Genomic DNA, 21,693 nt, shown 5'->3' on the forward strand with positions numbered 1-21,693 from the left:
GAGTGTGATGTTGTGGGTCTGTAGTACTAGCTACTCAGGAGGCTGAGGAAGGAGAATCACTTGAACCCAGGAGGCAGAGGTTGCAGTGAGCCGAGATTGTGCCACTGTACTCCAGCCTGGTGGACAGAGCGAGACTCTGTCCCCAAAAAAAAAAAAAATCATCATCCCTGAAGTCTGCCTTGGACTCTGCCTTTCCAGTACATGCATTTGTTACTTGACAACTGGTCAAATACTAAGGAAAGCAGTTTTTGAAAGAAAAGGTGTTATCTTATTCTTTGAAATTAAAAGGGGATTTTGTCTTGCACCTTAGGTAACAGCATGGCCACAGCAGGGCAGAGCACCAAGGAAGCTCTTGGGGTTGCTAATTCTAGGACGTGACCCTATGATGGCACTTTTGGCCTGATCTGAAGCAGAGGGGAGCTCACTGCCCTAAAGGTTAAGTCCCAGGCCAGGCAGCATTCACAACAAGCCAACTAAAGAGAACTCGGGCCTTAAGGGAACATCATAGGTAGTCTGGCAGTACTCCTTGCGGCCTGGGGTAGCAATGGCTATGGAGTGAGGCTCTTCTGCTTTTGGGAAAGGGAGGGAAGAGTGGGGAGGATTGCTTCTTGTCATTTGAGTGCCAGCTCAGCTACAATACAATAGAACACCAGTGGACTTCTAAGGTTTTTGACTCTAGTCCCTGACTCCCAGACAGCACTTCTGGACTCACCAAGGGCTTGGGATATCTTGCCATCCTGCAGGAAAGGACATGGACCTGGCTAGCTTTGTCACTTGCTGATCATAAAGCCCTGGACCCTTAAGCAAACACAGGCAGTAGCCAGGGAGTAGCGACAGCAGGCCTTAGGCGAGACCCAGGCTGTGCAGGCTTCAGGTCTGACCCAGCACAGTCACAATGCTGGTGGCCACAGGGGTGCTTAGGTCACTCTACCCGCAGCTTTAGGTGACTTAGAATAGAGACTGTATGTTTGGGAGAAAGTAAGGGAAAAGAACAAGGGTCTCTGCCTGGTAATCCAGAGAATTCTCCCAGTTCTTGTACAAGACTATCAAGACAGTACCTCTATGAGTCTGTAAGAATCACAGCATTACTGGGTTGGGGTGCACCCTAAAGCTTAGAGCATAACACCCAGCTCTTTTCCAATATCTGAAAAGCCTTCCCAAAAAGGATGGCTACAAATAAGCATAGATAGAGAAGCCTACAATAAAAACTCAACTCTTCAATGCTCAGACAATGAAGAACATCTACTAGCATCAGCATCACCAAAGAAAATAATCACTGCAAGGTACAAAACTCAGTGGCAATAATAAGTACACAGAAAAACAAAGAATGTCATAACACTGTAACTGTGGTGTGTAAACTACTCTTATCCTACATAGAAAGACTATATGATAAACCAACCAAAAATAATAACTACAATAACTTTTCAAGACAGTCAATACAATAAACATATAAATAGAAACAAAAAAAAAGTTAAAAAGCAGGGGGACAAAATTAAGGCATAGAGTTTTTATTAAGTTTCCATTTTGCTTGTTGTTTATGCAAAAAGTGTTATCATCAGGTTAACATAAAGGGTAATAAGATAGTATTTGCAAGCCTTACGGCAACCTCAAACCAAAAAACATACAATAGATATGCAAAAAATAAAAAGCAATAAACCAAATCATATTACCAGAGAAAATCAGTTTCACTAGAGGAAGACAGGAAGGAAAGAAAAGGAAAAAAAAAAAAAAAAAACAAGAAAGAGAAGACCACAAAACAATCAGAAAACAACAAAATGGCAGGAAATAATTTCTTACTTATCAATACTAACACTGAAGATAAATGCACTAAACTCTCCAACTTAAAAACATAGACTGGCTGAACGGATGAAAACCCACTCATCTGCTGCCTACAAGAAACACACTTCACCTGTAAAGACACACATAAACTAAAAATAAAGGGATAGAAAAATGTACTCCATGCCAACGAAAACCAAAAAAGAACAGGAGTCACTACACTTCTATGAGACAAAACAGATCTCAAGACAAAAATGATAAGAAGAGAGTCGGGGGTGGTGGGAGAAGGAGGAGGCGGTGAACCACTTATAAATGGCGCTGAAGCAGGACCCGAAGCCTAAATTCCAGGAGGGTGAGTGAGTGCTGTGCTTTCATGGGCCTCTTCTTTATGAAGCAAAGTGTGTAAAGGTTGCCATAAAGGACAAACAAGTGAAATACTTTATACATTACAGTGGTTGGAATAAAAATTGGGATGAGTGGGTTCCAGAGAGCAGAGTACTCAAATACATGGACACCAATTTGCAGAAACAGCGAGAACTTCAAAAAGCCAATCAGGAGCAGTATGCAGAGGGGAAGATGAGAGGGGCTGCCCCAGGAAAGAAGACATCTGGTCTGCAACAGAAAAATGTTGAAGTGAAAACAAAAAAGAACAAACAGAAAACACCTGGAAATGGAGATGGTGGCAGTACCAGTGAGACCCCTCGGCCTCCTCGGAAGAAAAGGGCCCGGGTAGATCCTACTGTTGAAAACAAGGAAACATTCATGAACAGAGTTGAAGTTAAAGTAAAGATTCCTGAAGAGCTAAAACCGTGGCTTGTTGATGACTGGGACTTAATTACCAGGCAAAAACAGCTCTTTTATCTTCCTGCCAAGAAGAATGTGGATTCCATTCTTGAGGATTATGCAAATTACAAGAAATCTCGTGGAAACACAGATAATAAGGAGTATGCAGTTAATGAAGTTGTGGCAGGGATAAAAGAATACTTCAACGTAATGTTGGGCACCCAGCTACTCCACAAATTTGAGAGACCACAGTATGCCGAAATTCTTGCAGATCATCCCGATGCACCCATGTCCCAGGTGTATGGAGCGCCACATCTCCTCAAATTATTTGTACGAATTGGAGCAATGTTGCCCTATACACCTCTGGATGAGAAGAGCCTTGCTTTATTACTCAATTTTCTTCACGATTTCCTAAAGTACCTGGCAAAGAATTCTGCAACTTTGTTTAGTGCCAGCGATTACAAAGTGGCTCCTCCTGAGTACCATGGGAAAGCTGTGTGAGAGGCACACTCACTCACTTATGTTTGGATCTCCGTAAACACATTTTTGTTCTTAGTCTATCTCTTGTACAAACGATGTGCTTTGAAGATGTTAGTGTATAACAATTGATGTTTGTTTTCTGTTTGATCTTTAAACAGAGAAAATAAAAGGGGTAATAGCTCCTTTTTTCTTTTCTTTTCTTTTTTTTTATTTCAAATTTGCTGCCAGTGTTTTCAATAATGGACAACAGAGGGATATGCTGTAGAGTGTTTTATTGCCTAGTTGACAAAGCTGCTTTTGAATGCTGGTGGTTCTATTCCTTTGACACTACGCACTTTTATAATACGTATTAATGCTATATGACAAAATGCTCTGATTCCTAGTGCCAAAGGTTCAATTCAGTGTATATAACTGAACACACTCATCCATTTGTGCTCCTTGTTTTTTTTTTGTTTGTTTTTTTTTTAATGGTGCTTAAAGAGCCCATCCTTTGCAAGTCATCCATGTTGTTACTTAGGCATTTTATCTTTGCTCAAATTGTTGAAGAATGGTGGCTTGTTTCATGGTTTTTGTATTTGTGTCTAATGCACGTTTTAACATGATAGACGCAATGCATTGTGTAGCTAGTTTTCTGGAAAAGTCAATCTTTTAGGAATTGTTTTTCAGATCTTCAATAAATTTTTTCTTTAAATTTCAAAAAAAAAAATAAGAAGAGACAAATGGGTCACTATATAATGATAAAGAGGTCAATGCAGCAAGAGGATATAACAATTTAAAATATATAGGCATCCAACCCTGGAACACCCCGACATACCAAGGAAATAATATTAGAGCTAAAGTGAGAGATAGACCCCAATAAAATAATAGCTGGAGACTTCAGCACCCCGCTTTCAGCACTGGACAGATCTTCCAGACAGAAAATCAACAAAGAAGCATCAGACTTAATCTGCACTATAGACCAAATGGATCTAATACATATTTACAGACCATTTCATCCAAGAGCTGCACAATACACATTCTTTTTCCTCAGTACATAGATCATTCTTAAGGATAGACCATCTGTTAGGTCAATAAACGGGTCTTAAAACTTTCCAAAAAACTGAAATAATATCAAGCATCTTCTCTGACCACAATGGAAAATTAGAAATTAATAACAAAGGAATTATAGATACTATACAAATATATGGAAATAAAACTCTATGTTCCTGAATGGCCAATGGGCCAATGAAGACATTAAGAAAGAAAACTGAAAAATTTCTTGAAACAAATGATATTGGAAACATAATATAGCAAAACATATAGGATACAGCACAAGTAATATTCAGAGGAAAGTTTATAGCTTTATGTGCATACATCAAAAAAGAGAAAAAACTTTATTAAATAAACAATCTAATGATACATCTTATAAAACTAAAATAGCAAGAGCAAACCAAACCCAAAATTAGAAGAGAAAAAATAAAGACAGAAAAAACAAATGAAATTGAAATTTTAAAAATACAAAAGATTAATGAAACAAAAATTTTTTTTTTCAAAAGTTAAAACAAAATTGACCAATCTTTAGCCAACCTAAGGAAAAAAAAAGAAAATACGAATAAATAAAATCAGAAATTAAAAAGGAGGCATTACAACTGATACTACAGAAATTCAGAGGATCATTAGTGGTTACAATGAGCAACTATATGCCAAAAAATTGGAAAATCTAGAAGAAATGGACAAATCCCTGGATACATACAATCTAACAAAACTAAACCAAGAAGAAATCCAAAATCTGAACAGACCAATAACAAGCAATGAGATCAAAGCTGTAATTAAAAGAAGTCTCCCAGTAAAGGAAAGCCAATGGGTTCACTGCTAAATTCTACCAAACATTTAAATAAGAACAAATGCCAATCCTACTCAAACTATTCCAAAAAAGAGAGGAGGAGGGAATACTTCCAAACTCATTCTACATGTCCAGTATTACCCTGACACCAAAACCAAACAAAGAAACATCAAAAAAAAGAAAACTACAGGCCAGTATCGCTGATGAATATTGATGCAAAAATACTCAACAAAATAGTAGCAAGCCAAATTCAACAATACATTAGAAAGATAATTCATCATAACAATGTGGGATTTATCCCTATGATGCAAAGATGGTTCAACATACAAAAACCAATCAACATAATTCACCATATCAACAGAATGAAGGATAAAAATCATATGGTCATTTCTGTTGATGCTGAAAAAGCATTTGATAAAATTCAATAGTCCTTCATAATAAAAAAAAAACTGGGAATAAAAGGAAAATGCCTCACATAATAAAAGCCATATATGACAGACCCACAGCTAGTATACTAAATAGAGAAAAAACTGAAAGCCTTCTCCCTAAGATCTAGAACACAACAAGGATGTCTACTGTCATCACTGTTATTTAACATAGTATTGGAAGTTCTAGCTAGAGCAATTAGATAACAGAAAGACATAAAGGACATCCAAATTGGAAAGGAAGAAGTCAAATTACTCATTTGCTGATGATATGATCCAATGTTTGGAAAAACCTACAGACGCCACGAAAAAACTATTAGAAGTAATAAACAAATTCAGTAAAGTTGCAGGATACAAAATCAACATACAAAAAAATCAGTAGCATTTCTATATGCCACCAGTGAAAAACATGAAAAAAATTTAAAAAGTAATCTCACTTACAATAATAGCCACACATAAAATTACCTAGGAATTAACCAAAGAAGGGAAATATCTCCATAATAACTATAAAACAATTATTAAGAAATATGACAAGAACACCAAAAACTGGAAAATTACTCCATGTTCATGGATTCAAAGAATCAATATTGTGAAAATCTCCATGCCACCCAAAGCAATCTACAGATTAAATGCAATCCCCATCAAAACAGCAGTGACATTCTTCACAGAAATAGAAAAAATAATCCTAAAATTTACATGGAATCACAAAAGACCCAGAATAGGCAAAGTTATCCTAAGCACAAAGAACACAACTGGAGGAATCACATTACCTGACTACATATTATACTACGGAGCTATACTAACCAAAACAGCACGGAAATGCCATAAAAACACATAGACCAATGGAACAAAACAGAGAACCCAGAAACAAACCCATACACCTACAGTGAACTCATTTTTGACACAGGTGCCAAGAACATACACTGAAGGAAAGACACCTCTTCATCAAGTGATCCTGGGAAAACTGAATATTGATAGGCAAAAGAATAAACTAGACCCCTATCTCTCAACATATACAAAAAACAAATCAAAATGGATTAAAAACTGAAATCTGAAACCTCAAACTATGAAACTACTACAAGAAAACACTGGGGAAAATCTCCAGGACATTGGTCTGGGCTAATATTTCTTCAGCAATACCCGACAAGCACAGACAACAAAAGTAAAACTTGATAAATAGGATCACATCAACTTAAAAAGCTTCTGTACATGAAAGGGTACAACCAATAAAGAGACAACCCACAGAATGTGAGAAAATATTTGCAAACTACCCATCTGACAAGGTATCAATAACCAGAATATATAAGGAGTCCAAACAACCCTACGGGAAAAAATCTAATAATGCGATCAAAAAATAGGCAAAAGATTTGAATAGATATTTTTCCAAAAAAAGATATACAAATGACAAACAGGCATATGAAAAGGTGTTCAACATCATTGATCATTAGAGAAATGCAAATCAAAACTACAATGAAATATCATCTCACCCCAGTTAAAATGGCTTATGGCAATAACAAATGCTCGCGAGGATGTGGAGAAAAGGGAACGCTTACACAGTTTAGGTGGGAATGTAAATTAATATAACCACTATGGAAAACAGGTTGGAGGTTCCTCAAAAGCTGAAAATTGAACTACCATATGATCCAGCCATCCCACTGCTGGTATACACCAAAAAAGGAAATTAGTAGATTTGGAAGTGATCTCAGTGCCAATTAACAGATGAATGGATAAATAAAATGTAGCACATATATACAATGGAGTATATTCAGTCATACAAGAAAATGAGATTCAATCATGTGCAACAACATAGATGGGATTGGAGATCATTAGGTTAAGTGAAACAAGAAAGACAAACATCACGTGTTCTCACTTATTTGTGGGATCTAAAAATCAAAACAATTGAATTCATGGACCTAGAGAGTAGAAGGATGGTTACCAGAGGCTGGGAAGAGAACTAGGGGGCTGAGGGGCAGGTGGGGACAGTTAATGGCTATAATAAAAATAGAAAGAATGAATAAAACCTACTATTGATAGTATAATAGAGTAATATAGTCAATATTACTTAATCATATATTTTTAAATACCTTAAAGAATGTAATTGGATTGTTTGTAACTCAAAGGATAAATGCTTGAGGGGATGGATACCCCATTCTCCATGATGTGCTTATTTCACATTGCCTGCCTATATATCAAAACATCTCATGTAGCCCATAAATACATATACCTACTATGTATCCACAAAAAAAAATTTTAATGATTTCAAATTTCTAAAAAAGGAATAAAAAATAAAATAGCCACATGGTAGCATGTGCCTGTAGTCCTAGCTACTTGGGAGGCTGAGGTGGGAGGGCTTGAGCCCAGGAGGTTGAGGCTACAGTGAGCTATGTGATCATGACGGTGCACTCCAGCCTGGGCAACACAGCAAGACCCAGTCTCAAAAAAAGAAAAAAATATCCTAAAGCTCAACAATAAAAAAACCAAATAAAACAATTTAAAAATAAGCATAGGGCTTGTGTAGCCATTTCTCCAAAGAAGATATATGAATCTCTAATAAATACATAAAAAGATGCTTTGTATCATTTATACATAGGAAATGCAATTAAGACTACAATGAAATACCACTTCATACCATTAGGATGGCTACTATAAATTAAAAAAAAAAAAATGTAACAAGTGTTGATGTGGATGTGAAGAAACTGGAAACTAGCCAGCAAGAACACAAAATGAGGTACGGCCATTGAGGAAAATAATACAGCAGTTGCTCAAGAAATTAAAAATATAATTACTATAAGATCAAGCAATTCCACTTCTGGATATACACCCAAAAGAATTAATAACAGGGAGCTGAGATATTTGTATACCCACGTTAACAATCACTAAAATATTAAAGTAAACCAAGTGCCCACAGATGAATAAATATAGAAACAAAATGCGGCATATAAATACAATGGAAAATTATTCACCTTTTAAAAGGAAGACAATCTGGCATATTCTACAACATGAATGAACCTTGAGGACATTAAGCTAAGTGAAATTAGCCAGTCACAAAAAGATAAATACTATATGAGGTGCTTTAAATAGTTAAAATCATCAAAACAAACAGTAAACTGGTGGTCATAAGGGGAATGGGGCGGAGGGAGAAATGGGAATTTATTTTTTTAATGGGTTTCAGTTTTACAAGCTGGAAAGTACTGTGGAGATTGATGATGGTGATGGCTGCACATTATTAATTTATTTAACAACATTAAACTGTACAATTAAAAATGATTCAGATGGTAAAATTTATGTTAAGTGTATTTTATTACAATAAAGACTCAAAAAACTTTAGAGTCTTAAAAATCATTTAGTACACTTGACAAAAAGCATAGAAAATTATATTTAAAATAGGCATATGTTCTTCTATGTAAATTACACATCAATAAAGTCGGTTTCAACGAATGAGTAAATAGAAAACTTGAATTGTCCTATAAGTGCATGATCAGATGGCTTCACTGATGAATTCAACTGAACATTTAAAAAAGAATGAATATCAATTTCCCTAAAAACTCTTCCAGAAAGTAATGAAGGAGAGAAAGTTTTCCAACTCATTCTATAATGACAGTATTAGCCTGATACCAAAACCAGAAAAAGACAGACAGTACAAGAAAAAAAACCATGTATGAATCTCCCTCTTGTATACAAACATAAACATTCTCAAGAAAATGAATCCAGTAACATATTAAGAGTATTATAAATCAGATCAAGGAGATTTATCCCAGGAATGCAAAGTTACTTTAATATATAAATATGAATTTATCCAATAAATTTGATTAGTAAAATAAAGAACATAAATTACAGTATGAGAATGCAGGAAATTCAAACACACAAACATTATTTTGAAAGCCATTACCAAATTAAGAAGAGAAAGGAAATTCTCCAACATGATAAAGTACATCTATGGAGGCCTGCCCAGCTCATCACCACCATCAGCACCCACACCCACCATCCAGGTGCCTAAAGACAAGTGTGACCTGCCTACTCCAAACAGCACACAAGCATGTCATCCCAGAACTAAATAGTAATACTTCATTTGCTGCCACCAGTGCTTACACGTACAGTACAGGGCCTCAGACAAGCCCATGCTCATGCTGTCCAGAAGCATGAGTACTAGCCAGGCCCACTCATTGCTGCCAGTGCCCAACAGCACCAATAACTTGAAAAACAGCTGCCACCACCCACCACTATGGCTACAGCCAACACCCATGCACACCACCTAGGGATCCAAGGAAGGATAGGTGCACCCTGTCCCCTCCAAACAGTATCCGCAGGCACTGTCCCAGGAAGAAAGAACAGGCCCACCCAATCTGCTGCCACCAGTACCTGCCCACATAATACCATGCCTAAAGACAGGGCTTCCCTGTCCACTGCCACTACCACAGCCCACACACACTGTCAAGAGGCCTAAGTACTAGCCCACCCCACTCACCATTGCCAATGCCCAAGTACACCATCCAGTGACCTGAGAACCCACCCATTGTTTCCTGCCACCTACCTCAGCCACAGCCGGCACCAAACATGCCGGGACCAGGGACCTGAGAACTGACCTGCCTGGACCCTAACCACCACCCTAACCCATGTTACCACCAGGAATCCCAAGAACTGGCACAAACAGCTCATCCTGACCATGACTGGTGCTCATACATGCCACCCAGGGGTCCAAGGACTAGCAAGCCTGGTGTACCTGTCCCCAGTAAAGCTTTGTCACAGTCTCCATTAGAAACCACAGATTTACTTCCTGCTGATGAGTCTGAAAATTTTTAAAATAAATATATAAATTGCAGGTTAAGACAACAAGGACGCTGCAGACACCAATATCACTGATTATGAACAAAGAAATAACATGGAGACTACACCACTGCATCCACTCAGAATACAACCCTAACAAACATCACAGACACATCTACAGGAAAAAGTCTCTACCAAATGAAGTTAATCCATAAAGCTGAAAGTAACAACTGTTAACACCAGATGCATGGATATCAACATAAGAATACAAGAAACATGACAAAGCAAGAAAGCATGACATCTCCAAAAAAATACAATAATTCTCCAGTAACGTAACACAGAAAAACACATGTATGAAATGCCTGAAAACAAACTCAAAATAATTATCTAAGGCAGCAATCCCCAACTTTTTGGCACCAGGCACCAGTTTCAGGGAAGACAATTTTTCCACAGACCAGGGGATGGCAGGGGAGTATGGATTGTTTCAGGACGAGACCATTCCATCTCAGATCATCAGGCATGAGATTCTCACAAGGAACATGCAACCTAGGTCCTTTGCATGCACAATTCAAACTAGGGTTCATGCTCCTGTCAGAATCTAATGCTCCCACAAATCTGACAAGAGGCGGAGCTCAGGCAGTAATGTTCACTCACCTGCCACTCACGCCCTGGCTCTGCGGCCTGGTTCCTAACAGGCCACGGACCAGTACCAGTCCATGGCCCCAAGGGTTGGGGATCCCAATCTAAGGAAACTCAGCAAGTTACAAGAGAACACAGAAAAACAATACAAAAAAAATCAGAAAAGAAATTCAGGATATAAATGAGAAATCAACAAAGAGATAGGTATCATTAAAACAAAAAAAAACAAAAATCCTGGAATAGAAGAGTTCAATTAGCGAAATAAAAAACACAATTAAGAACTTCAACAACAGACTAAGCAGAAGAAAAAAATGTCTTTTTGAAGACATGTCTTTTGAAATAAACCAGTCAGACAAAAAAAAAGAATTAATAAAGCCAACAAGACACATGCTACATTATAAAAAGACCAAATATTCAAATTTCAGTTGTTTCAGAGGAGGAGAGATTGGCAAAGACATAGAAAACCTATTTAACAAAATAATAGCTAAAATTTCCCAACTCTTATGAGAGATATACACATCAAGATACAGTAAGTTCAAATTTTACCAAATAGATTCAATCCAAAAAGGTAAGCTCAAATATTACCAAATAGATTCAATCCAAGACACTATACTTCTCCCAGACATTATGCTCAAACTGTCTAAAATTAAAGCCAAAGACAGAAATCTAAAAATAGCAAGAGAAGAGCATCAAGTCACATATAAAGGGAATCTCCATCAGACTAACTAAATTTCTCAACAAAAACTTTGTAGGCCAGGAGAGAATGGGATGATATGTTCAAAGTGCTGAAATAAACAGCTACCAGCCAAGAACGATATATTCAGCAAAGCTATCCTTCAGAAATGAAGAGGAAATAAAGTCTTTCTAAGGCAAACAAAAACAGATAATTTGTAACCGCTTTACTGATGCTATGAAAAATGCTTGAGTCTAGAAGCAAAAAGACAGTATCTATCATCATGAAAACATACAAAAGTATAAAACTAACTGAAAGAGCAGGCACAAATGAGAAAGAGAGAGGAATCAATCATTATCACTACAGAAAACCACCAAGTCATAAAAGTAAACAATAAAGGAACAAATGATATACAAAACAATCTGAAAGCTAACAAAATGTCTTTACACTACCAATAATAACCTTAAATGTAAAGGTTTAATTTAAATGTAATGTACTGTAATGTGATTTAAATGTAAATGGTTTAAATTCTCCAATTTAAAGATGTAAACAGGCTAAGTGGATTTAAAAAAATAAGACCAAACTATATTCTTTCTAGAAAAAAATTCTCTTCACCTATAAAGACACACATAAACTGAAAGTGAAGGGATTAAAAATATATATATCACACAAATGAAAACAAAACATATGCATTAGTAGCTATATATACTTATGTCAGACAAAACAGACATTCAGTCAAAAAAACTTACAAAGAAACAAAAAGGTCATCGTATACTGACACAAGCATAAATTCAGAAAGAACATAAAGATTCTGAATACATACACCCAAAAAAATAAAAAAAATAAAAATAAAATAAAATAAAAAAAAATGAATACATACACCCAACATCAAAGCACACAGAAATATAAAGTACATATTATTAGAGTTAAAAAAGAAAACAGACCTCAATACAATAATAGTTTGGAAAGTCAGCATCCTCTTATATGGTTTGGGTCTGTGTCCCCACCCAAATCTCATGTCGTATTGTAACCCCCAGTGTTGGAAGAGGGGCCTTATGGGAGGTGACTGGATCATGGGGGACAATTTCCCCCTTGATGTTCTCCTAATAGTGAGTGAGTTCTAACGAAATCTGGTTATTTATAAAAGTGTAGTGCCTCCCCCTTCATTCTCTGTTTCTCCTGCTCCAGCCATGTACAATGCACTAACTTCCTCCTCACCTTCTGCTATGACTGTAAGTTTCCTGAGGCTTCCCCAGAAGCAGAAGCCTGGACTGCCAGCAAAACCATGACCCAATTAAACCTCCTTTCTTTATAAATTATAAAGTCTCAGGTAGTTCTTTATAGCAATGTGAGAATGGACTAACACACTCTCTTTGAACACTAAACAGATCATCTAGACAGAAAATCAACAAAGAAACATCAGGTTTAATTTGCACTATAGACCTAATAGACCTAACAGACATTTACAAAACATTTCATCCAAGAGCTGCAGAATACACATTATTTCACCAGTGCAAGAAACATTCTCCAGGGCAGATCATATGATAGGACACAAAATGAATCTCAATAACTTTTTAAAAACTGAAATCATATAAAGTATCTCCTCAGACCACATTGGAATAAAACTAGAAATCAAGTAACAAGTGGAACGCTGGAAACTGTACAAACCCCTGGAAATTACACAACACGCTCCACAGCCATTAGGTCTGAAGAAATTAAAAGAAAAAATTTGTTTTACTTCCTGAAAGAAATGAAAACAGAAACACAACATACCAAATCTATGGACAAGCAAAAGCAGTGTTGAGAGAGAAATGCATAGCAATAAATGCTTATATCAAAAAGTAGAAAGATTTCAAATAAAAAGTGGTTACAATGAACCTCAATGGACTAGAAAAGCAAGAATGAACATAACAAGAATTAGTAGGAGGAAAGAAATCGTAAAGATTAGAGTAGAAATAAACAAAATGAAGACTTAAAAAAAGATCAAACATAAAGTTGGCATTTTGAAAAAATAAAACTGATACACCACGAGCTAGACCAACCAAGAAAAAAAGAAAGACCCCAACAAGATTGAAAACAAAAAGTGAGACATAAAAATTGATACCATAGAAATACAAAGGATCATTAGACACTACTATTAATATGAACAACTATGTGCTTAAAAATTGGAAATCCAAGAGGAAATGAATGAAGAGACCAATTCCAGGCCCAATGGCTCATCCCTATAATACTATACTCTGGGAAACCAAGGAAGGAGGATTGCTTGAGACCAGGTGTTCAAGACCAACCTGGGCAACACAATGAGACCCAATCTCTACAAATTCAAAACATTGGTCAAGCGTGGTGGCATGCACCAGTAGTCCCAGAGACTTGGAGGCTGAGGAATGAGGATCACTTAAGCCCAGGAGGTCAAGACCACAATGAGTTATGACCATGCCACTGCACCCCACCCCAGGCAACAGAACAAGATCCTGTCTCAAAAACATAAATAAATACAAATCTAAAAATAGAAAACAATTCCATTCATAATAGCTTCAGAAATAAGAAAGTATTTAGGAATAAATTTAACCAAAAAAAGGCAAAAACACACTGAAAACTACAAAACACTATTGAAAAAAATTATAAAGGACATAAATGGAAAGACATCCCATGTTTATTAATCTGGAGACAATATTGTTAAAATGGCAATATTCCCCAATTTAGTCTACAGATTCAATACAATCTCTGTCAAAATCCTTGCTGGTTTTTTATTTTAAATGACAAGCTGACTCTAAAATTCAACTGAAAATGCAAGAAACCCAGAACGGCTCCAAAAAATATTGAAAAAAAAAAAAGTTGTAAGACCCACACTTCCCAATTTCAAAACTTACTACAAAGCTGCAATAGCACATGGCAGCACCAGCATACGGACAGACATATGGAACAACGGAAGCGAACTGAGAATCTAGAAATAAACACTAACACTTACTATCAACTAACTGATACTTCACAAAGATTCCAAGACAATTCAATGGAAAATAATGAAGAGACACCATTGTCTTTTCAACAAATGGTGCTGGGACAAATGAATATCCAAAGGCAAAAATATTAATTAGGGTGCCTATTTCATTCCATACCTAAAAATTAACTTAAAATGGATCAAAGACCTAAATCTAAAAGCTAAAACTATAAAACTCTTAGAAGAAAACACAGGAGTAAAGGATCACAACCTTGGATTAGGCAATGGTTTCTTAGATATGACACCAAAAGCACAGAGACAAAAGAAAAATAGATAAATGGGACTTCATCAAAACTTAAAATCTTTTATGTTTCGAAGGACACCATCAAGAGAGTGAGAAACTTGCCAAAAGTATCAGATAAAATATATGAAAATCATATACCTGATAAGGGACTTGTACCCAGAAAATATTTTTTAACTCTTACAACAAAAAGATAATCCAATTTTAAAATGGGCAAAGGATCTGATTAGACAATTCTCAAAAAGACATACAAATGACCAATTAGCACATGAAAAGACAATCAACATCATTTAGTTATTAGGAAATGGCAATCAAAACCACAATGAGGTACCACTTCACACTCACTAGGATGAAAGATGGAAGGAAACAAAAGAAAAGAAAAGAAAAAAGAAAGAGGAAGGAACGATGGAAGGAGATAACTGCTGGTGAGGATGCAGAAAAACATGAATCCCTCATACAGTGCTGTGGGAATGTAAAATTGTACAGTCATTTTGAAAAAAGTTCAGCAGTTGCTCAAAAAGTTAAACAGTATTAATGCATGACACAGCAATTCTAATCCTAGTTATCCGTTTAAGATAAATGAAAACATATATGTCTTAGGACGGGCACAGTGGCTCATACCTATAATCCCAGCACTTTGGGAGGCCAAGGTGGGCAGATCACTTGAGCTCAAGAGTTCAAGACCAGCCTGGGCAACAGAGCAAAACCTCATCTCTACTAAAAATACAATTAGCCAAGCATGATGATGCATGTCTGTAGTCCCAACTACTTGGTGGGCTGAGGCAGGAGGATCGCTTGAGCCTGGGAGGTCGAGGCTGCAGTGAGCTGTTTTCCACCACTGCACCACTGGGCAAAGTGTTTTCCACCAATGTACCACTGGGCAACAAAGTGAGACTCCATCTCAAGAGAAAAAAAAGAAAAAGAAAAAAGAAAACATGCGTCTACACAAACACCTGCAAACACTTGTACAGGAATGTTTATGACAACATTACTCATAATAGCTAAGAAGTGGAAACAACATAAAAATCCAACTGGTGAATAAACAGAATGTGGTGTAAAAAGAAATGAAATACTGATATATGCTACAATATTAACAAACCTCAAAAATATTATGCTCGATGAAAGCCAGATGAAAAAGAACAAATATATTGTATGATTCTGTCTATATGAAATGTCCAAAAAATCAAATCTTATAAGGTTAGTGGTTGCTTACAGTTGTAGGTGAGAATATAAAATGGTTGCAAAAGAGCAGTTTCTTTGCATGATGGGATGTTCTAAAACCATCACCAGACTGTAGTGATGGCTCACAATTCTGTAAATATACTAAAAATTATTGAATTATTGAATTAAAATGGGTGAATTTGATGATGTGTAAATTGTATCACAATAAAACTTAATTTTTAAAAAAGCACTAAGAAGTATTACAATCTTTAAAGTAAGATCAAACACAGGAGATAGAGTCAGCAGTTCCAAAGTAATACAAACATATGGAAACTTTTTCCCCCTCTCCAGTTGTATTTTTGTTGCTTTGACTTCCCTTTGCACAGCAGCAATTTATAAAATTTTTCAGATAGCCTAGAAGAATTCAATGTTATTAAAACAAAAATTTAAGTCTGTTAATACTGGACTAGGTTTCCTAGAGATGCATTAATAACATTCCTCTCCATTATAGTAAGAAGGCCTAAATTTCCTCAATATGAGATAAGGCCAAAGCTACTTACATCTCACAGACTTATAAAAATTAAATAAGACAGTTCAGGCTTAGCCTAATGCCTAACATATAATAAGTACTCAGTAGATATTAGCTGCCATAATTATAATAGAGGATTTTCAGTTCCAATCTGATATTGCTCGTGTACTCTCACGACCGATACACCAAATAATTAGTGGAGTAGGAAGAACAGCACAATTTGATTTTTAATTTAAATTTTTAATTTAAATTTTAAAAAATTACACTACAAGAGACCTAAATCTGTAGGTACAAATTCTGTAAGCTCATTGATAGTGAAAATGAGATCAAGAGAGGAAAAAAGAATCCCATTAAAACAGAAAAACCAAACTGTTTCTCTTCTAAAAATAATGTGCCCAAGAGAAGTTTACAAAATCCTTGTGCTGTGAAGCAAATACATCATAATTTCCCATTCCTGTTGTTTTGAACAAAGTCACTTCCTAACTGTGCCTACTAACTTAACTGTCATAACCCAGTTTCATCTAAACAACTCATCATGTTCCATCCCACCTTAGTTTCCAGATATTCTAGATATCCTAACCATCCCATTTTACCTACCTTTTAGAAGCAGAACATTCAGAAAAAGGTTAAGAATCAAAAGCTCCAGAACTTTCAGTAGAGAAAAACTGAAGTATAGACAAGATGCCCCCTCCTAGATTAAGACAACTAGGATTTGGAAATGACTCAGGTCCTTTCTACCACACATCAGAGATACATTTTTAAATTCTACTTTTTAATATTCATATACATCCCCCAGAAATAATTTATGAACATTTTAACATTGTGAATTTGAACTAATTATATATTAATATAAATTAGTTATATATATAAAAGACATATATATGCGTCTTCAGTATAAAATTTTGAAATAATACAAAGCCCTCTAGATTTTAAAAATTTGTCAAAAATCACATTCTATTATTCAAAAATTGGCTGAGTAAACTATAAAACTAATTACACTAATGCCTGTTGGCTACATCACTTTTATCAATTTAAAAATGTATCATTTTCCTTTGTCAGGATCATGTCAACCACACTGTTCTTTTTATTTATTAAAAATATGGTGATTTGGTTCATTATTGTATTTTTAATTCAATTTCTACTGCTACTGAATTTTAAAAACTTTTTATCCTCTAACAATATCATTAAGTGTATATTAAATAGATGTTATAATGTTAATGCTGTGACCATGCCTGAAAATCACTAACTCTGGAAGAGAAGTCAGATGTCATAAATTCTATAAGGAAGGCCAAACAATTATCTTTTTATGCTAGGCTGACAATTTAGCAGAAAATAAACTGAAAAAAATATTAGTGATAATGCCAGAAAACTAAAAGGCAAAATTAAAGCAATATGTTACAAAGTTATTGATTGATATCCCAAAGAACCTGTGCCCACCACTTTACAAGCATTCTTATGGAAAAGTGAGATTTAAGTAAGTATTTTTTAATTTTTACTTTTATTAGTTTTTTGTAGAGATGGTGTTTCGCCATGGTGCCCAAGCTGTACTTGAACTCCTGCACTCAAGTGATCCACCTGCCTCGGTCTCCCAAAGTGCTGGGACTACAGGTGTGAGCCACCGTGCCCGGCCTGAATGATATAAGTTTTTTGTTTTTTGCTTTTTACTAGGCAAAGAACCTTAATCACCTTTGTTTCAAAGTTTATTCCCAGGCTTCTTCGGCTTAATTAGCTGCAAAGAATGAATTGTGTATAAGCAAAAACTGAAAAGAGCTGCAGTGTCCAAGGGGCTTGGGCTTAAATTAGAGATCTAGATTTTATCATATCCATAACCAAAAATTTCTTTAAAAGCGGTCATAATATAAAATAGCAGCTCCCAGTAACTTCTTCAAGTTTTATCTTCAGAAGTTGATTCAATTCAGTTTGCCTCATTCTTGGAAGCCTCATCAAAATTCTCCACAAGATCAGGAACTTCATCATCATTATCCTCTCCAGTAGCAAGTGGTGCTTTTCCATCCACGGACTGTTTGGGCAGAGCTTCAGCCAGTCTCCTTAAACTAGTCAGACTGTCTGCACCAAGCTGGTTTAAGATGCTGTGTAGCATTTCTGTCAGCTGCTTTGTCTCAGCATGGCCTGTAATGGTGAAAGTGTTTGCTGCCAGCGATGCCTGAACTTTAGGGTTGTTAAAGTGGATCACCATTCCTTGGTTTGTAAACACATTCACCTCTTCAATACCAGAGATACTGTTTACCCCTAACTTCTTTAAGGACAGCTCAAGTTTTTTATCATCTGCTGTGGCTGTTCCATGAACCACCTTCTTCTTTCTACAAGCAGTTCCTTTCCCACCAATGTGCACTTGTGCCTGCAGTTTGGCAAGTTTTTCCTGATTCATGATTGTTTCTTTCATCCTGTCAGAGCAGGTAAGGGGACATGCAGGGAATTAGGGTTGGTGCTCACAGGGTCTCAGGAGGGCCAGCTGAGATTAGGCACACACATGCAGGGATGCAAGACGGCAACTAAAGGGGAATTATATATGTTTTGAAGCATGCAAAGTCTTCAGGATATGTCTCCCATAAGATAAAACAACTTCGTATGTGCAAACCTTTCAGAAAATGTGGCTTGGCTTTATTAATTAAAAATTATCATTCCTTTACTTCTAGCATTCCATCTCTCAAACCAAGTATAATTTTTTTATGTAAATCTTTTTGGGAAACCAAGTCTGAATACTGAATGTGTGCTTGTTCTAAGGATGAAAGCATCATCATTGCATCAACAGACCTGCCTTATTCACCTTGACAAGTTATCCATGGTATGGTATGTCAAGAGGCTCATAAACTGCTATGGAGTCGCCAATATATGTTTATATTTCCTACACACAATTTACTTGAAAAGGGAGAAGTAGACTAAGTAGTTTATAGAAGTACTTTGACATAAATTCAAGGACCCCACTGACTCTTCTAAATTTGTGTGACTTTCCAATAATCATAATTTGCTATTCTCATTTTTTCATTCACTATGTTGAAAAGAAAATTCAATACTCTTTTTAAAATAACAACTTTCTAATCATTGATTTATGTCCAATTCTGAAATACTCTAAATTATTTCCAGTAACAACTGTAATTTGAATCCTCCAGATATTTAATTCCCCTACCCAAATAATTTGTTAGCACTGTGACTATAGGACAATAGTTGCTAAATGGAGCATTTTTGGCTGGCCCAAGTACAGAGGTATCTAAAACCAGTTGATTACAAGTTGCAGATGTCTTTGTTTCTGCTCCATTCCCACTGCTTCATTTGACTAGCCTTTAAAAAACAAAGGAGAAGAAGAAACCGAGCACCCTTTCTCACTGCTGATCGCAAATAATGAGTCAATCATCATATGTATAACTCTTGCATTATCAGCAAAAGCTTATCAAGATGTTCCAAATGCACAAAAACAAGGGAGTTAAGATACTAACAATCGCAGAAAGTTAAGAGACTGAAAGAATCTTAGAGGCTACTGAATTGAAACCTTCTATTTTAAACATTGTGGTCATAATTGAGATACAACAAGCTAAAATAAATCATTTATGGTCACATTTTATAGGACAAGCCCACACTATGTCACACACACACACACATATCTTACCTTTCTGGTGAAGACTTGGAAGCGACAGGACACCCTCGGATATGTTTTTTATTTTTATGGTCTAGAGAGATGACTTTATTCCTTAGGTTTCTTTCCCACTAGGAAAAAAATGAAATTTTAATAATAAACATATCAATATGACAAGAGGCATTTAAAATGTTTTTTATTTGGAAATTTGTTATAAACAATCAAATACATAGTAGTTCAGAGAAAAATAATAAGTGCAATCTATGGAATATCTGGCTCTCTTGCTAATGCAGAAATGTAAATCCACCAAAAAATACTAGGACGACATTTTAAAATACCAAGGTAACTTTAATCAAAAAACCAATACTTTGAGATTCCAAAGCTTAAACAGCTATTAAAATCTGGAATGTATTTAAAGGAAGTAATGAAAATTATTACATACAAGGTTAACGGACAGGCGCGGTGGCTCACGCCTGTAATCCCAGCACTTTGGGAGGCCAAGGTGGGTGGATCACCTGAGGTCGGGAGTTCAAGACCAGCCTGACCAACATGGAGAAACTCCGTCTCTACTAAAAATACAAAAATTAGCCAGGCATGGTGGCGCATGCCTGTAATCCCAGCTACTCGAGAGGCTGAGGCAGGAGAATCGCTTGAACCCGGGAGGCGGAGGATGCAGTGAGCTGAGATCGCGCCATTGTACTCCAGCCTGGGCAAAAAGAGCGCAACTCTGTCTCAAAAAAAAAAAAAAAAAAAAAAAAAAAAAAGAAGGTTAAATAGGGTCTATGATTCTAAAGTAACTGCATTTATAACAATTGAAAGATATTAAAGTTAGTTACCTATGAACTGCCACATGGAAAATTTTAGGAAAGAGCTAAATAAATAAATAAATAAATAAACCCAAATAAATGAAAAAGACATCCCCTAATCGAGGACTGAAAGACTTTACTAACTATATAAACTATTTTGGTTAGCAGTTGGGCATTACTCCCCAAAGTGACCTCCAGGTTCCATTCACTCCCTACCAAAATTCCAACAGCCTGTTTTGCAGAAATGGACGAACTGATCTGACGATTAATTGCGAGAGGCTCAGAAGAACCAAAATAATCTTGAAGAACAAGAAAAAATTAGAGGACTCACATTTCAGCTTCAAAATTTACTATGAAGCTATAGTAATCAAAACAATGTTGGCAAAGGGTAAACATACAGATTTATTGGACAGAATTGAAAGTCTAGAAATAAACCCATATAACTAGGACCAACAATTGATTTTCAACAAGGATGCCAAAACCTTTCATGGGAGAAAAAAAAACTTTCAACAAATAATTCTAGAACAACTAAACCGCCACACGCAAAAGTATGAACTTGGACCCTTGCCTCACACCATATTCAAAAATAGATTCAAATGGAGAGAAGACCTAAATATTATACAAGAGCTAAAATTATGAAGCTCTTAGAAAAAAAAACAGCAGTACATTTTCATGACTTCTATTTGGCAATGATTTCACAGATATGACCAAAAAACCACAAGTGACAACAGAAAAATGATAAATTGGACATCAGCAAAATTTCAAACTTTTATTCATCAAAGAACACTACTGGAATAGTGAAAAGGCAACCAACCCACCAAATGGGAGGAAATACAGTATCCAGGCCAACCACAGTGGCTCACACCTGTAATTCCAGCACTCTGGAAGGCCAAGGCAGGAAGATTGCTTGAGGCCAAGAGTTTCAGGCCAGCCTGGGCAACACAGTAAGACCCCATCTCTTAAAAGAAAAAAGGTATAGTGTTCAAAATTTAAAAAAACAAAAA

At 36.1% G+C, this 21,693-nt stretch overlaps 1 protein-coding gene and 2 pseudogenes across 7 annotated transcripts in view; 1 reads left to right on the forward strand and 2 right to left on the reverse strand.

Moving 5' to 3' along the window:
• Positions 1–21,693, reverse strand: part of SENP7 (SUMO specific peptidase 7) — a 192,239-nt gene that overhangs the window by 115,331 nt on the left and 55,215 nt on the right. For all 7 annotated transcript variants that reach the window (XM_007985973.3, XM_007985977.3, XM_007985976.3 and 4 more), the window contains one exon: positions 19,917–20,014. In XM_007985973.3, coding sequence (XP_007984164.3) covers positions 19,917–20,014 — 98 coding nt within the window. The remainder of the gene's footprint in view (positions 1–19,916; positions 20,015–21,693) is intronic.
• LOC103228439 (mortality factor 4-like protein 1 pseudogene) lies at positions 2,036–3,730 on the forward strand (annotated as a pseudogene).
• Positions 17,189–19,902, reverse strand: LOC119625635 (transcription factor BTF3 pseudogene; annotated as a pseudogene).

Source organism: Chlorocebus sabaeus, chromosome 22 (assembly GCF_047675955.1).
Source record: "Chlorocebus sabaeus isolate Y175 chromosome 22, mChlSab1.0.hap1, whole genome shotgun sequence".
NCBI lineage: Eukaryota > Metazoa > Chordata > Mammalia > Primates > Cercopithecidae > Chlorocebus > Chlorocebus sabaeus.